This window comes from Odocoileus virginianus, chromosome 30 (genome assembly GCF_023699985.2).
Source record: "Odocoileus virginianus isolate 20LAN1187 ecotype Illinois chromosome 30, Ovbor_1.2, whole genome shotgun sequence".
Classification (NCBI taxonomy): Eukaryota; Metazoa; Chordata; class Mammalia; order Artiodactyla; family Cervidae; genus Odocoileus; species Odocoileus virginianus.
The window spans coordinates 722,784-738,289 of record NC_069703.1 but is presented as its reverse complement, the minus strand read 5'-3'; the positions used below and the strand labels follow the sequence as shown (position 1 = coordinate 738,289).

Sequence of the window (15,506 nt, the reverse complement as noted above, 5' to 3'; positions counted from 1 at the left end):
GATGACACCACCCTTATGGAAGAAAGCGAAGAAGGCCTAAAGAGCCTCTTGATGAAAGTAAAAGAGGAACTGTAATGATGTAAAGTAATTAGCCTCCAACTAATAAAAATTAAAAAAAAAAAAAAAAAAAGAAAGTAAAAGAGGAGAGTCAAAAAGTTGGCTTAAACTCAACATTCAGAAAACTAAGATCATGACACCCTGTCCCATCACTTCATGGCAAATAGATGGGGAAACGATGGAAACAGTGACAGACTTCATTTTTGGGGGCTCCAAAAATCACTGCAGATGGTGACTACAGCCGCCAAATTAAAAGATACTTGCTCCTTGGAAGAAAAGCTATGACCAACCTAGACAGCGTATTAAAAAGCAGAGACATTACTTTGCCTACAAAGGTCCGTCCGTCTAGTCAAGGCTATGGTTTTTCCAGCAGTCACGTATGGATGTGAGAGTTGGACTATAAAGAAAGCTGAGGTCTGAATTGATGCTTTTGAACTGTGGTGTTGGAGATGACTCTTGAGAGTCCCCTGGACTTCAAGGAGATCCAACCAGTCCATCCTAAAGGAGATCAGTCCTGAATAGTCATTGGACAGACTGATATTGAAGCTGAAAGGCCAATACTTTGGCCACCTGATGTGAAGAACTGACTCATTGGAAAAGACCCTAATGCTGGGAAAGACTGAAGGTGGGAGAAGAAGGGGACGACAAAGGATGAGATGGTTGGATGGCATCACGAACTTAATGGGCTTGAGTTTGAGTAAACTCCAGGAGTTGGTGATAGACAGGGAGGCCTGGCATGCTGCAGTCCACAGGGTCGCAAAGCATCAGACATGACTGAACGACTGAACTGAACTGAACTGAGTATGAGGATAATTTTTTCCCCAAGTGTGTTGACTTTCCATAGCTCTTTTTGTTTAAACTATTTGTTCAAAACTTTTCATCACTTAGTTACTGACTATTGGATACTCTCCTGATGGACTTATAATAATTCTCTAAAATATCTAAAGGTCAGATTTTTATCTCTGTATCAGTTGCAAATGTCTTTACCACTATTTTTAAATTGTCACTGAGTAGTATGTTTTTATATAATTATACTCATCTACTGCTCCCTGCTAACTTCTCTCCAAGTGGACTAACTATATTCTTCCATTTTATTTTTTTTTAATAGATAATGAGCCCCTCCCCTAACTGTTAGCTCTTTTAGCAACCCATCTGAGACACAAATTATAGTCTTCCATTTTATTTTTTTTTAATTGATAATGAGTACCTCCCCCAACTTTCAGCTCTTTTAGCAACTCATCTGAGACACGTTCCAGCACCTGGTGGGGTACTACAGAGACAGATATCAAACAAAGACTGCAAGGTGGTAGAAGCCAACCCATCATGTTCTTCCCTTCAAGTGGAATCATGGAAAAATTTTAAGAGAAAAAGAGGAAAATCACAAGGGACACTTCTGCTTTCGATGCTGCAACAGTAAAACTTAAATTAAAACACAAAAACAGGGACTTACTGAGAAGCTCTTCAGAGGCACCAGAAAGCAGCTGATAAAACACATGGAAGTTTCTTTCACCTCTTGGCTGCTTAACAACTCGAGATTTCTCTAAAAGATCTAAAGAGAAAAAGAATCAAAATCATAATACAGCATTAATCTCACTTTCAAATACACTGTGCTTCTTTCTCTTCCCCTTCAACTTTCTTTTTCATTTTCTGTCTTGTATTAATAAAGTAATAACAGAAGCTACATTTTCAGTTCTACTTTCAGGAAGAAGCACAACTCTAACTAAAACCGCTAAATTAAACAAACCAGCTTCTGGTTGAACAATAGTGAATATGCAAAATAAGTTTAACAATACAATCAACAAGCTGATTAAAGACAACATAGCTTGTATAATAATATTCTCTTGATTTTATATATGATGACACTGCATGCATGCTAAGCTGCTTCAGTCGTATCCGACTCCTTGCAATCCTATGGACTGTGGCCTGCCAGGCTCCTCTGTCCATGGGATTCTCCAGGCATGAATACCAGAGTAGGTTGCCATCCCCTCCAGGGGATCTTTCCAACCCATGGATCAAACCCAAGTTTCCTGCATCTCCTGCAGTGGCAGGAGGGCTCTTTACCACTAGCGCAACCTGATGACATTAGGTTCTTTGATATGTGCTATTACAAGTCCAAGTAAGGAAATGCAGCCATTCAGTTAAGAACTCACTGAAGAGTTATAATAATAACAAATTAAATATTCTTGATATTTTATGCTTGATACTTTATGCTAAATGCATATAAAAGACATCTAGAAAAGACATTATCTCATTGAATCCTCCTCATCATTTTGTAAGGTATAACTTCACAGATGAAAAAACTGATAGTTCAAGTACTTAAGAAGGACTTGAAATCAAGCCATCTGATCCCAGTGCTACCTGGCATAAGAGAAGCAAACCTCTTTGCTCTCTTGAAGTCTTAAAGAATGAAAGGTGGTTCTCATTTCATGGAATCTGGAGTTATTTGACAGTATACTTTCATTGATGCTGGATGATTTTTTTCATGCTGTAGCTGACACATTATCAAATTTTCAGGAAGGGAGGAAGGCAGACAGGGAGAAAGGAAGACAAGAAGAAAGGAAGGGACGAATACCAGCAAGCCAACCAGAAAGGCACCACCTGGCAGAAACAGGGAGTGGCCAAGTAAAACTGCAGAGAATGTTCCTGCCTAGAGTCCTGTTTATCACTGACCAGCAACAGAAAGGAGGGTCTGGGCTCTGTGGTCAAAGGCCAGATTTATTTAAAAATTATGCATCAGTGATCCCATTATTGAGCACTAATTCTAGAGAACAGACACATTCGATTTACCATCAGGCTAAAATCTAAACATTATCCAAAAAATTAGTAAAGAAGAGCACAGTGTACAATTTCACAGGGATTTTCACTGAACTTAATTTGTATTTCTGGAAACTTTACCAGCACAAGAGGAGGAGTTTAGGGAGAGTTAAAAAGTGTAGATTCAATGAACAGGGACACCCTAGGGTGCTCCAAATACATAAGGCTGTTTGTGAGAATGAAGAGATGGGTTAAGAGGATACATAAAGTTGACAGAAATTTCGCATTACTTGGAGCATAACAGATGAAGGATTAGATAGCAGGATCAAAGTTTCTTTACTTTATGTATAATCTCTCTTCCTGGGGGAAAAAAAAAAAAAAGAAATGGTCCAAGATCTTGATTAAAGCTTATAGAAGAATCAGCTTTGCCTGTTTTGCTTGTAAGGCAGGAATGACAATGAGCCCTGCTCCTCTTCACAGATACACATTATGAAAAAGGTGAGTGGCATTGAGGACTTCCCAGGTAGCACAGTGGTAAAGAATCCCCCTGCCAATGCAGGAGACCCAAGAGACACAGGTTCAATCCCTGGGTCAGGAAGATCCCCTGGAACAGGAAACGGCAACCCACTCCACTATTCTTGCCTGGAAAATTCCATGGGCAGTAGTCTTATTTCATGTAGTCTTATGTAGTCTTACTTCATGATAAACATGCAGTCTTTTCTTTTCATGGTAAACATATTTTTATATAAGAAAGAATACCAAAGTGAAAATGAGACAAAGCATCTGCTTTTATATAAAGCCATCTACTACGGAGGAACAGAACTGCTCTCTGAAATTTCAGCTTTATTCCTACAGATACTTCACAACCAGTGGCAGATTATTTCTGTCTTCTGTAGGGGTATTAAATGTCAAAGTGCTAAAAAAGCCCAGCCTGGAATTGTAAACTAGGTGATGTACTGCCTCAGTTTTTTTGATGAATTTTGACCCTAAAGAAGACAGATTAAAAAATAGACCCTATTTATTTATAAAAACAGACCTTGATGAAGTCACTAGCTGTTGAGAACTGATTCATGTACAGGAAAGTCCCCAATTCCACCTCAATACATCACACACACACACACACACACACACACACACACACACACACATCCCAGAAAACAAAGCAGATTCAAGATTCCTTTAGGAAGTGTTGTACAAGCAGTTCTGCTCCCAATCACCCACTCATCATCAATTAAGCCAAAGGCATAATGTAAAAGGAAGAAAAAAGCTATAAATCTCAAACAATTTAAAAAGAGTAAAATTATATTCCATATGCTACAAAATGGCGTGAGTGTGCTATACATATGGAGTAAACAGCATGCCATGAGATAGCACATAAATTAATTGCATCAAAAATTCAAAAGAAATGTAAAAGAAAAGGAATTCAAAGCAACTCCTTCTACCCATCCGCCCCATCTTTCCAGTGAGTAAGGTGGGCATTTATTCTTGCTTTCTGAGCTCATGTGTAAGGATTTTCTGGGATTAACTCCCCAGCCCCGCAGACCCTCACTCACTCTTCCACTTGGCGGGAGGAAACGCACCTCTGAGCAGCGAAGTCTGGAGAAGAAACAGGCACGAGTGTATAGCTCAGCCCTCCACACTGCGCAGTCAGCTCCACCCCCCAGGTGCTGCTCGGTGCTGTGGATACCCACCCGCCCGCCTGCCAGAGGACTACCAGCACCCCCTTGGTGATAAACCAAATCACTTTCTTCAACCTTGCCTCTACAGTAATAAAGCTGCCTTCTCTCCAGCTTGATTCCTATGCCTATTTCTCATGTGTTTCCAAACTGTGTGGGGAAAGGACATCACCTCTTAGACCTCTGTCCTAGTTATTTACTTTCCGCTGCACAGTAAAGGCCCCAAAACCTACCAGCTTAGACCAGTATCATTTATTAACTCATGAGTCCGAGAGGTAGCTTTGTAGTTCTTCTGATCTAACCCAGGTTGGCTGGCCGCTGGCTGACCTAAGATGGTCGTATATAACTCATACGTCTGCTGGTTCATTCCATGTGTCTCTCATCACCCAGCTGACTCACCCAGGCTGGTGCACATGAAGGTGATGCGAGAGTTCCCCAGAGAAGCGAGAGAGGACAAGTCCCGGCACAGAACCTATTTTCGAGTCTGTCAGTGCGCCATGCTTGTGAACCGTCCCACTGACCAGAACAAATCTCACGGCCAAGCCTTATGTCACTGAGGGAAGGAACTACTGCAGAGGGTGGATCCAAGCTAAAAAAACTGTTGTGGCCATTTCTATAAACCATCTACTGGGTTTAGGCTATTTAAAATAAAATGGTCACCAATTCTTTTCACACTCTTCCCACTGAGAGGTGGAATCCACATCCCCCAGCACTGAAACTGAGCAAACTTAACGTCTACGTGGACTTAAGAGAGTCAAAGTAACACTGTACCATTTCCTAGGTTCCTCAGGCTTCTTCCTGGTTCTTTCAGAACGTGGTCGGTCGGTATGCTCCCTTTTGGGGTACTCCCTCTCAGAATCAAGCCGGCCTGCTGTGAGAAGCCCAAACCACCCATGGCCACACGTAGATGGCTCTCAGCCTAGTCCTTGGGCTAGGCTCTGAGCCCAGTCCTTGAATGATCCCAGCCCAGGAGCCTGATATGTGAATGACAAAGACTCCAGAGGACTATGACCCCCACCATTTGTGTAAGTCTTCCCCAACACTGGGGAAGTCTATGCAGCTGAAGTTCCATAGGCTGTGGTGACAAGCCAGCTCTGCTGACTCCATCTGAATTCTTAACCCACAGAATCCAAGAGCATATGACAGGGCGTTGTTTTACTCCACTAAGCCTGGGGTGGTTTACTGGGCAGTAATCATAACCAGGCCACACACCAACTTCAACATTTGCTTTCATTCATAATCACAGGATTGCATTACTTCTTTCAACCTGAACAGATATCAGCAACAGGGAAGTTTGATTACCAACAACTCTGTTAGCCTTTCTGGGATTTAGAAAAAGTATTTTTAAATGATTAGCATAGAACTTTCAGATAAAATTATCCAATGAAGTAGCAGCTTTATTATTCAATAAATTTCTCTATGTCAAATTGTACTTGATGTACACTAGGTACTTACATGATTAGTTAATTCAACAATTATATAATAAACATCAGACACTATTTTAGTTATTGTCATTCAGCAACCATACCAACTAAGTCTCTGTTATTATAGGGTATATATTGGTCTGGGTGCTAGAGACCATCAGCAAATAAGTATACTGAAAAGAAGCTAATGTTTACTGAGTGCTTATTACATGCGCTGTTACAAGTGATTTGGATGTTAACAAATTATTCACAACTCATCACAATTCTATGACATCAACCCTATTACCCTCATTTCAAAGATAAAGAAATGAAGGCACAGAGAATTAAGTAACTTATCTTTTTGTTTAGACATTGGCACCCACATGATAAATCACTGAGAGCTGCATAATTAAGCTAATGAATATGCCCCAAATAATATAGCAGGAAAACACACAGCCTGCCTATATTTAACCAATTCCATCCTCGTCTCCAGCATTTACTGAGCACCTACTGTGTGACTTCAGAAAACAAAGATCATGGCATCTGGTCCCATCACTTAATGGCAAATAGATGGAGAAACCGTGGAAACAGTGGCTGACTTTATTTTTCTGGGCTCCAAAATCACTGCAGATGGCAACTGCAGCCATGAAATTAAAAGACGCTTACTCCTTGGAAGGAAAGTTATGACCAACCTAGACAGCATATTAAAAAGCAGAGACATTACTTTGTCAACAAAGGTCCATCTAGTCAAGGCTATGGTTTTTCCAGTGGTCATGTATGGATGTGAGAGTTGGACTACAAAGAAAGCTGAGAGCTGAAGAATTGATGCTTTTGAACTGTGGTGTTGGGGAGGAGGACTCTTGAGAGTCCCTTGGACTGCAAGGAAATCCAACCAGTCCATCCTAAAGATCTGTCCTGAGTGTTCATTTGTAGGACTGATGTTGAAGCTGAAACCCCAATCCTTTGGCCACCTGATGCGAAGAGCTGACTCATTTGAAAAGACCCTGATGCTGGGAAAGACTGAAGGCAGGAGGAGAAGGGGATGACAGAGGATGAGATGGTTGGATGGCATCATCGACTCAATGGACATGGGCTTGGGTAGACTCCGGGAGTTGGTGATGGACAGGGAGGCCTGGCGTGCTGCGATTCATGGGGTTGCACAGAGTCAGACACGACTGAGCGACTGAACTGAACTGATCTGTGTCACAGATATCACCCTAGGCTCCTGATACATTACTGTGAATGGGACAGTCTTGTCTCCCATCTTTACAGTTCTCTCAGGTATATATGCACACTTGAAATCTTGAGGCTTCTTCTTAGTATTGGATTACTGAAAAGTTTGTTCAGGTTTTCCTGTAAAGTCTTATGGAAAAGCCCAAGTGAACTTTTTGGCCTACCCAATACATCTATATGCTATTCTTCTTTTAGGAAATAAAATCCCTTGAGGCTTGTACCATATTTTCTGCACAGTCTGAACTGCCTTTTAGTGCATAACTATAAACAAGTATCTATGATTATCAATAAAAGCAACAGACTTCCAAACATTTTAAGTTCATAACATTAGGTCCAAAATCCTCGAATGTAAATTTTATAAGATCAACAAGTATTAACAAAATAGGAGAAACAGTACTTCACATCAGCCAAAAATCTGGATATGCATCCATATTTTATCTTCTCTACTTAAGTAAATGTTTGCCATTTTCTATCTTTGTAACACCTCTCTCCTAATGAAACTAACCTCAGAAACACATAGCTTTCAAATGAGTTGAAGACAAGTTTTACAGTACAAACTCTCTTAGAAAGATAGGGTAAGCTATTGGGCTTTCTCCCCCCACCCTCCACTTCCTGGGTACACAATGGGCTCAAGAGATCCTATGACTTTTTCAAGGTAATAATTACAGCTAAAGCAACTTACACTTTTACTAGCTGGCTGCTAACAAAGCAAGCAATATAGACTTCCTACAAAATGGCAAATCTTATCTTCTTTTAACTAAGATCATGGTATCTGGTCCCATCACTTCATAGCAATTGGATGGGGAAACAGTGGAAACAGTGGCTGGCTTTATTTTGAGTGGCTCCAAAATCACTGCAGATGGCGACTGCAGTCATCAAATTAAAAGATGCTTACTCCTTGCAAGAAAAGCTATGACCAACCTAGACAGCATATTAAAAAGCAGAGACACTACTTTGGCAACAAAGGTCCAACTAGTCACGGCTATGGTTTTTCCAGTAGTCATGTATGGATATGAGAGTTGGACTATAAAGAAAGCTGAGAGCTGAAGAATTGATGCTTTTGAACTGTGGTGTTGGAGAGGACTCTTGAGAGTCCCTTGGACTTCAAGGAGATCCAACCAGTCCATCCTGAAGGAGATCAGTCCTGGGTGTTCATTGGAAGGGCTGATGTTGAAGCTGAAACTCCAACACTTTGGCCACCTGATGCAAAGAGCTGACTCATTTAAAAAGACCCTGATACTGGTAAAGACTGAAGGCAGGAGGAGAAGGGGACGACAGAGGATGAGATGGTTGGATGGCATCACCGACTCAACAGACATGAGTCTGAGTAAACTCCAGGAGTTGGTGATGGACAGGGAGGCCTGGCATGCTGCAGTCCATGGGGTCACAAACAGTTGGACACAACTGAGAGACAGAACTGAACTGAACAAAATGGCAAATCTTGTCTTCTTTTCTGGGTATAAGAAGCTAACTTTTGGCAGCTTGGTGAGAATAAGAGTGGGTTTACCCATGGCTTTATACTCCCTTAAGATAGCAGGCACCAGCTCCCTGTGGCCACCTATGAGTCAGTCCTCTGTCTATACTGGGTGAAATTTCCTGCTCTCACCACTAATGTTTCCCTCTCCTTTCCAAAGCAAAGGATACTCTAAAATACCAGGGTGTTCCCACTACCACAAACTTCAATATAATTTCATAGTGGGAACAAATGGTAACAGAGACCATCTGAAATCCATTCATGATGATATATTAATTTTCATTGGAAATGAACTGAGTGTTTACTATTTATTCTCCATGGATACTGCAAGAACTAGGGACAGGAAGACATTTCTGTTTGAAATTTGAAACTTCAAAATGTAAAACCCAAGTGATTTTCTAATACTTGCAATCTAAGTCATCCTTAAATATTTTCCTAGAGTCCTCAAGAGTAACATAGGTTCAGTCATCTCAGAATGTTCTATAATAAAAAGAGTTCATTTATTCTCATTCTAAAAATAGTGTGCTATTCAATTAATAACTAGAGCTAATTTCTCTTATAAAATGCAAGTGCTATAAATGTGTTATAACTGTCTTTCAGAATAAAAGGTAATCATTTCTTACAATTGAGGCTACCCTTTCCTGTACAGCTCACCAACTGGCATGCATCGTGAAGGAAGCCTGCCTAGGAAACCTGGCAGGGTTATAATCATTTGCTTTTGGTGGCATCATAAATGGTTTGCATGAGTACTTCTGTGTCCTTATTTGACATTTAAAATAATTTAACATAAGTAGCACCACCCTAGCCAATTTCACTTCAGATTAAATCTTCCTCTTCAAGAAGTTTCCCCAGTAACAATACATTTTTGCAAATATGGATAATCCCAATGGATGGTAAACAAACTAAATTAAAAAATTAAGTTATTTAAAACCTATAAATGGTAGAAATGGGAAGAACCATGGAATTCATCCAAGTCAGTTCTATTGTTTCCAAGATGAAAAAACTCTAGCCATAGAACTTTACTCCATGAATTGTAGTTTTAAATGTTTTTAAAAAATTCAGTGGCACGGTATGCCCAAATTTTAAAAACACTCACTTTGGAATCAAATGGCATTCCTCTGGATCTAGAGTCTGTCAGGAAGACCTCAGGGGCCACCTGGGGGCCTAGGGATTCTGGCAACTCATATCTTCTTTAACCAGATCAGGCCTTGTTTTATCTGTTTCATATTTGGAGTAAAATTTCATTTGGAGAAAGAATGCCACTACTATAACAAAAAGCAGTGCTTCAGTTATCTGAGCCAATTTGCTTTTTGTCTGGTATACGCTTAGACTGTTTTCATTCTAACAATCCCAATAGCATCTTAGGGCAGTGAAGAGCCAGGGGAAGGTGGGGTGGCTCAGCAGTCTGGCCCTCAGAAAAACAAGAGCGTGGACAGGCTGTGGCTCCACTGGATGGGCACAAACCCCGAGTTGCCATCTTGCACGTCCCAAACAAACCAGATGAAACAGACATGAGCAGAGACAGCAGGACAGTTCCAAAGCGTGGATGAAGGGGCCTCACTGACAACAGGTACTGACCACTGTGTCCCCTGAGAAAACTCTGCACCTGGGGCTGTTGAGTAGACCTGACCTGATTTTGTTCCTTTTTTTTTTTTTACCTTTGACAGAGAATGTTTCACTACAATCACAAATCATGACTAAAGAAAACTAAATAAATCTGTTTCTACCTAACAGGTGTATCACATTTCAATTATCTAAATTCACTAAAGACAAAATTTCTTAAAACCTGAACAGGTTTTTCTCATTCTATCAGATAAATGTTATCCCCAAAAGTTATTAAAATCAATTATTATTTATGTTTTCTTTTAACCATAATTTTGTTAAAGAAAACAACTGTTGAAGAATCTTTTTTATTACTGGATTGGCTATAGAATACAAAATACCATTGGACTAATATTTATTTCTTTAGCAGACTTCTAAAAAGTTTCTCAAAGGCAAAGATTTTGATCTTTTAAAAAAGACTTGGAAATTAAATATTATAAAAACAATCTAAAATGCATAGGTTAAAAATCTAAATGTAAGAACAGGAAATGCATTCTTATAGCTGTTTCTTAAAGACCCAAGTATCTAAACTATTCTATTTATATATTAATATATATTTTACTATTCTGAACTTCTTTAAAATACTCACAGTTACTTATCACTCCTCCCAGTGGATCGCCTTTAAAGTCAAATTCAATATCCATATATTTGCCCTGCAAAAGAAAGAATCTGTGAGTTAAGTTCACCTCAAAATATTCAGTCTGTATCTTAAAACACAGTATAATCAGCCCTTTATACATTGGTTTAAATATAATTAAGAAGGACATAGTCTATAACCATGATGCAAAACAACATGTCTCCATAAATAACTCATACTAAATACTCCATTAGCTCAAACTGAACATATCTCATTGCTAATTTAAGAATACATTTTCTCAACCATCATAAGACTTTTCCATTTCAGATACGTGCTTCAAAGCTCTTAATGGTGTGTGTATTCAATCCAAAAATGAAAACCAGAAAAAAAAAAAAAAGTATTCCTTGCATATGCTCTAGCTGGGAATATAAATTATTTCAGTTTTATAGGCAAAGTATGTTTTAAGCCCTGACTAGACATTTCAAACATACTGGATGGTGGGTAAAACGGAACACTTCAAGTTCTGTTTTTACATCTACTCAAATCAAATGCACAATTATGTGGTGTGACCACCTCAGAATCAAAGGCTGATCATTATTACTCTTTTGGCTTTTGATCTAGATTATATAGCAATATATAACCCATTATATAGTATTACACTATATAGATGGAATCTCAAACACACAGGAATACACGTGGAGTCTCTTATACTATGATTTGTAGAGAAGAATCTTGAATCATCTGGCGAAAGAGTAACAAATATATCAGAAGAACCCTGACAGCTGTTTTTTGTTTGGAAAAGCATGTGTTGATCTAATAAGTAGTCTGGTTTTGTTTCATGTTCTACCTTAGTCAGATCTATGGTTTATAAATAATTCTCCCAGAGAATTAATTCTATTTTTCAAAATAATGGTAAAGGAGAAGAAACATGATCAAATGGCACACAATCAATGATGCAATTTGTGACTTTTTATTAGATCGTGAATGCTCCCCTGCCTTCTTCTTCATTGTCATGGGTCATCTGGCCTAAGTCTTCACTTACTCATTATAAAAATGTCTATCAAGCATCTCCTAGATACTAACGTAGACACAAGGGAAAGCAAGGCATAGCTCCTGCCCTCAAGGAACTTACAGCCTTGGGGGAACTGGGACATAAACAGGACATAACCATGTGCAGGGCTGCATCCTACAGTGGGTCATGGTGCCGTACACAAAGAACAGGGGACGGTGTGGGAGATCTGCCCCGACTTAGAGATGAAGTACCAGGAGAGGGCAGGCAGGCAGGAACTCGTGGGTCACGGAGGAGCAGGCTTAGGGACTGGCACCCATGAGGATGGCAAGGGAACCCAGAACATCACGACACCAACATTTTCTCCTGACACAAAAGTCTTGTCATTCAAGGCTCCTCAACAAGGATGCAGTGATCAGACTTGCCTCTTTCTAAGATCATTCTGGCTGTGTAGAATGGACTGCAAAGGCTCTAACTGGCAGAGGTGACAGCATGTGGGGAGAAACGGTAGTTTGTAGCTGGAGTAGCAAAGGAGGAAACTGAACGGAGTTGAGAGCTACGAAGGGAGTCACGATGACAGGCTGCAGTTGGAAGTAGAAGGTAAAGAAGATTGGGGTCAAGAATTCCAAAGTCCAGGCTGAGATCCGGGCAACCAAGAGCAGTGCTCTGCAGGAGACGTGGGGGCCCCAGAGCCAAAGCAGCTATCAAGGAGGGAGAAAGAGTAGCTTCACAAGAGTCAGAGGTTGACCAGACGAGGCAGGATGCCTTTGATGGCAGGTGCTCCCTGGGCATAGGAGGAGACAGAGCTAGAAAGCAGGAGGAGGGACGAGCGAGAGACAGGAGCATGTGTGAACTGACACGGGGACTGCGAGGTGTCAAGGAGTGGGGCTAAGTGGGTCTGTGAGCCTGGAAGATGGTTTCTGTGCGGCAGGCATGAGACCATCAGCTGAGAATGAAGAACAGGAGGTTTGAAGTGAGCAAACCCCGTGGAGAAGGGAAATGGAAACTGACCAGGGCTCAGCTCCAGGACAGCACTGAGAACCCAGCTGACGCCATGCTGATGGCGTCCCCAAGGCTCGGCTCTGATCCTGTCACCAGACCGCTCACAAACAACCAGGGGCTTCCCGCAGACTACACAACCAAGTCTGAGCCCCCGACCCCGCTTCTCCAGGCCCTCCAGCTGGGGCCCAGACCCGTCTTCCCAGTGCCCTGCTCCCCGGCTCCACTCACAGAACCTCTGGCCTGGCCATGAACTCTGGCAAATGCAGGTCCACACTGGCTTCTCCCCTCAGTTCCTCATGCTACAGTGCCAGCTCCTTGGGCTCACCACTCGAATTTGGCTTCTTTAAATCCTGTGGACCCACTCAGGACTGTCCCTGCCCCGTACTCCTCCAGCTTCTTGAGTCCTCCCTAACACTTCATCTGTACTTTTCATGGGAAACTTACTAGTTTCTGTGTTGTAATTATTTTCAGACATGTCCATTTTCCTGACTAGCCTCTAAGCTTCTTCAAAATAGGTATCCATTCATCAACAAATAAATGTCTCCAGAGTCCACTATGGCACCAGCTCACTCATGCTCCTGGGGCCACTTTAGTGAACAAGAGGCTGCGGAGCTCGCTTCCTCGGCTGCTACCCTCCAGGGCCTGATGAATGCCTTCCAAAATGAAAAAAGGGTGAAGTCACAGAGGCTACCAAAGGCATCATGGAAGTGACATCTGAGATAAGACCTACACAATACGAGATGCCAGTCATACACAGATCTGGAGACAGAGCGCATTGGCCAAAAGGACCAGCAACAGAAAGGCCTAAGGCCGGGAATCACTCGGACATGCCTGACAGTCACAAAGGCCTGTGTGGCTGAGGCCTGAGGAGCCTGGTGAGGGTCGGCTGGGCAGCCTAGCTCGCCCTAGGAGGGCTGAGGAAGCCCAGGCTGTATTCCAGGTGCAAGGGGACCGCAGAGGCTGTCACTGGCAGGGGATGGCAGTTTGCAAAGATCACTCAGGCTGCTAGTGGGGAAAGGACTGCAAGCTGCAAGAGGACATGCAGGGAGACCTAAGCTTAACTACATTTAAAAAAAAAAAAAGAGTTTTCAAACAAATGAATAAACTATGTGTGTGTTTCTATTCTTACCGAATGAGAGGCGTGGTGATGAGATCTTCCTGACCCTATAATGCTCTCTCCCATGCTCTCCAGAGCCTTATTCACCTCGGGGTACACAGCAGATGCTCAACAAAATCCCCTTCCAAAGTTCTTTGATCAAGAAGTGATTTTCAAAGCCTTAAACTAACCCCCCCAAGAAAAAAAACACTGAGTCTTAACAGAAGCTCATATGTCAAATTAAAGTGAGTGCTGGGGTGGGGGTCACTATGAGATATATCATGGGCACTGGTCCACACTGTCAGCTACAGTGAGATGAAGGGTCTACCAGATTTCTCAGCAAAGAGATCAAGAAATTTATTCCAGGACAATCAGTCAAGCATATTTGGAGGAAAGGTAATTTCCCTGGATTCATAAACCCCTGTTATATGTACAGCAGTAATTTAAACATATCAGAGTCCTACTATAGTATTATAATACAGACTTGAGTATATTACTGGTCAAAGTCACAGGCCACAAAGCAGAGAAATTACTAAAAACTGGGCATGAAATGATTTAGCTTCAATTAATCAAGTATTAATCTCATATCCTAATACCCGTGTTATGATAGGATTTCTCTGAAGTTATTCAACAAGCTGAATCACTTGCTGAGCCTTTTGCTAGATCTTCCAGTATCTCTAAGTACTAATGACTCTTTAAGCAATATCCTTTTCTGAATTTTTATGGTCTATAGACTGAATATATTTGCAAATTTTTAAAATGTATGTACATTCGCCAACAGCAAAAATAAAATCTCTAACCTATATAGAAGTTTGATCTTTGGAATTACTCCTATCCGCCCACACTTTGTGTCTAGTTCTATTTATGTAATGAGATTAGCCAAGTTACCACAACAGTAAAAGGCACGGCTCAAATCAGTTTTAACAACTTAAGGGGGTAATCCAATGGAAAAATTTCGCTGCCTTAGAATTAGGAAACAGTCTTCCACTTTCCAAGCTATCAAAACCATCCCCACCTGAGGTCATTCTTGTGCCTTAAGCACGGGATAACTCTAACAAGAAAAAAGTAAAAGGGGACTAAAGGAAGCTAGGGGTGGGGGGTTGGGGAGGAGGTGTGGGGTGAAGGAAGAATGTATATGAGAACATAGCTTTATCAAATTCATGGAACTAAACCATAGGAAAAAAGCCATCAATTTCAAAATGCAACCATCACACTCATCCTATTTCCCCCAACTGTCTCCAGGCAGTGTGTGTGTCCAGAGGTGGGAGAGAAGGCAGCCCAGCTGGAGAGATCCCAGGGGCTGATGTGCAGGGTGCACGCTGAGAGACATGGAGATGAGACTGGAAAGGATTCAGTCAGCTTCGGTCATCACTGTTCGGTATTCCTTTCATCCCCTACTGGTTGCCACACTAATTGATTTTTACCTCTACAAGGTTTTAGAATACATGTCCATCCTTTCTGGCCCCACTGAAGAAAGGGTAAGAGTTGTAAACAAACTTGATACCTAGTCTATCCTCCTTTCTACTTAATTTCTGAGTCTTAATTATGCTTTCTGAATATCAAAACTCAACATTAGCAAAGATTCTAAACAGCCCGATTTAAATTGCTCATAGAATTTTCTGA

The 15,506-nt window shown here is 41.3% G+C and overlaps 1 protein-coding gene across 5 annotated transcripts in view; it reads right to left on the bottom strand.

Moving 5' to 3' along the window:
• MYO1B (myosin IB) overlaps positions 1-15,506 on the bottom strand; it is a 187,243-nt gene that overhangs the window by 59,239 nt on the left and 112,498 nt on the right. For all 5 annotated transcript variants that reach the window (XM_070458468.1, XM_020892734.2, XM_020892735.2 and 2 more), the window contains exons 7-8: positions 10,789-10,852; positions 1,508-1,606 (exon numbers count right to left, since the gene is read on the bottom strand). In XM_070458468.1, the coding sequence (XP_070314569.1) occupies positions 1,508-1,606; positions 10,789-10,852 (163 nt within the window). The remainder of the gene's footprint in view (positions 1-1,507; positions 1,607-10,788; positions 10,853-15,506) is intronic.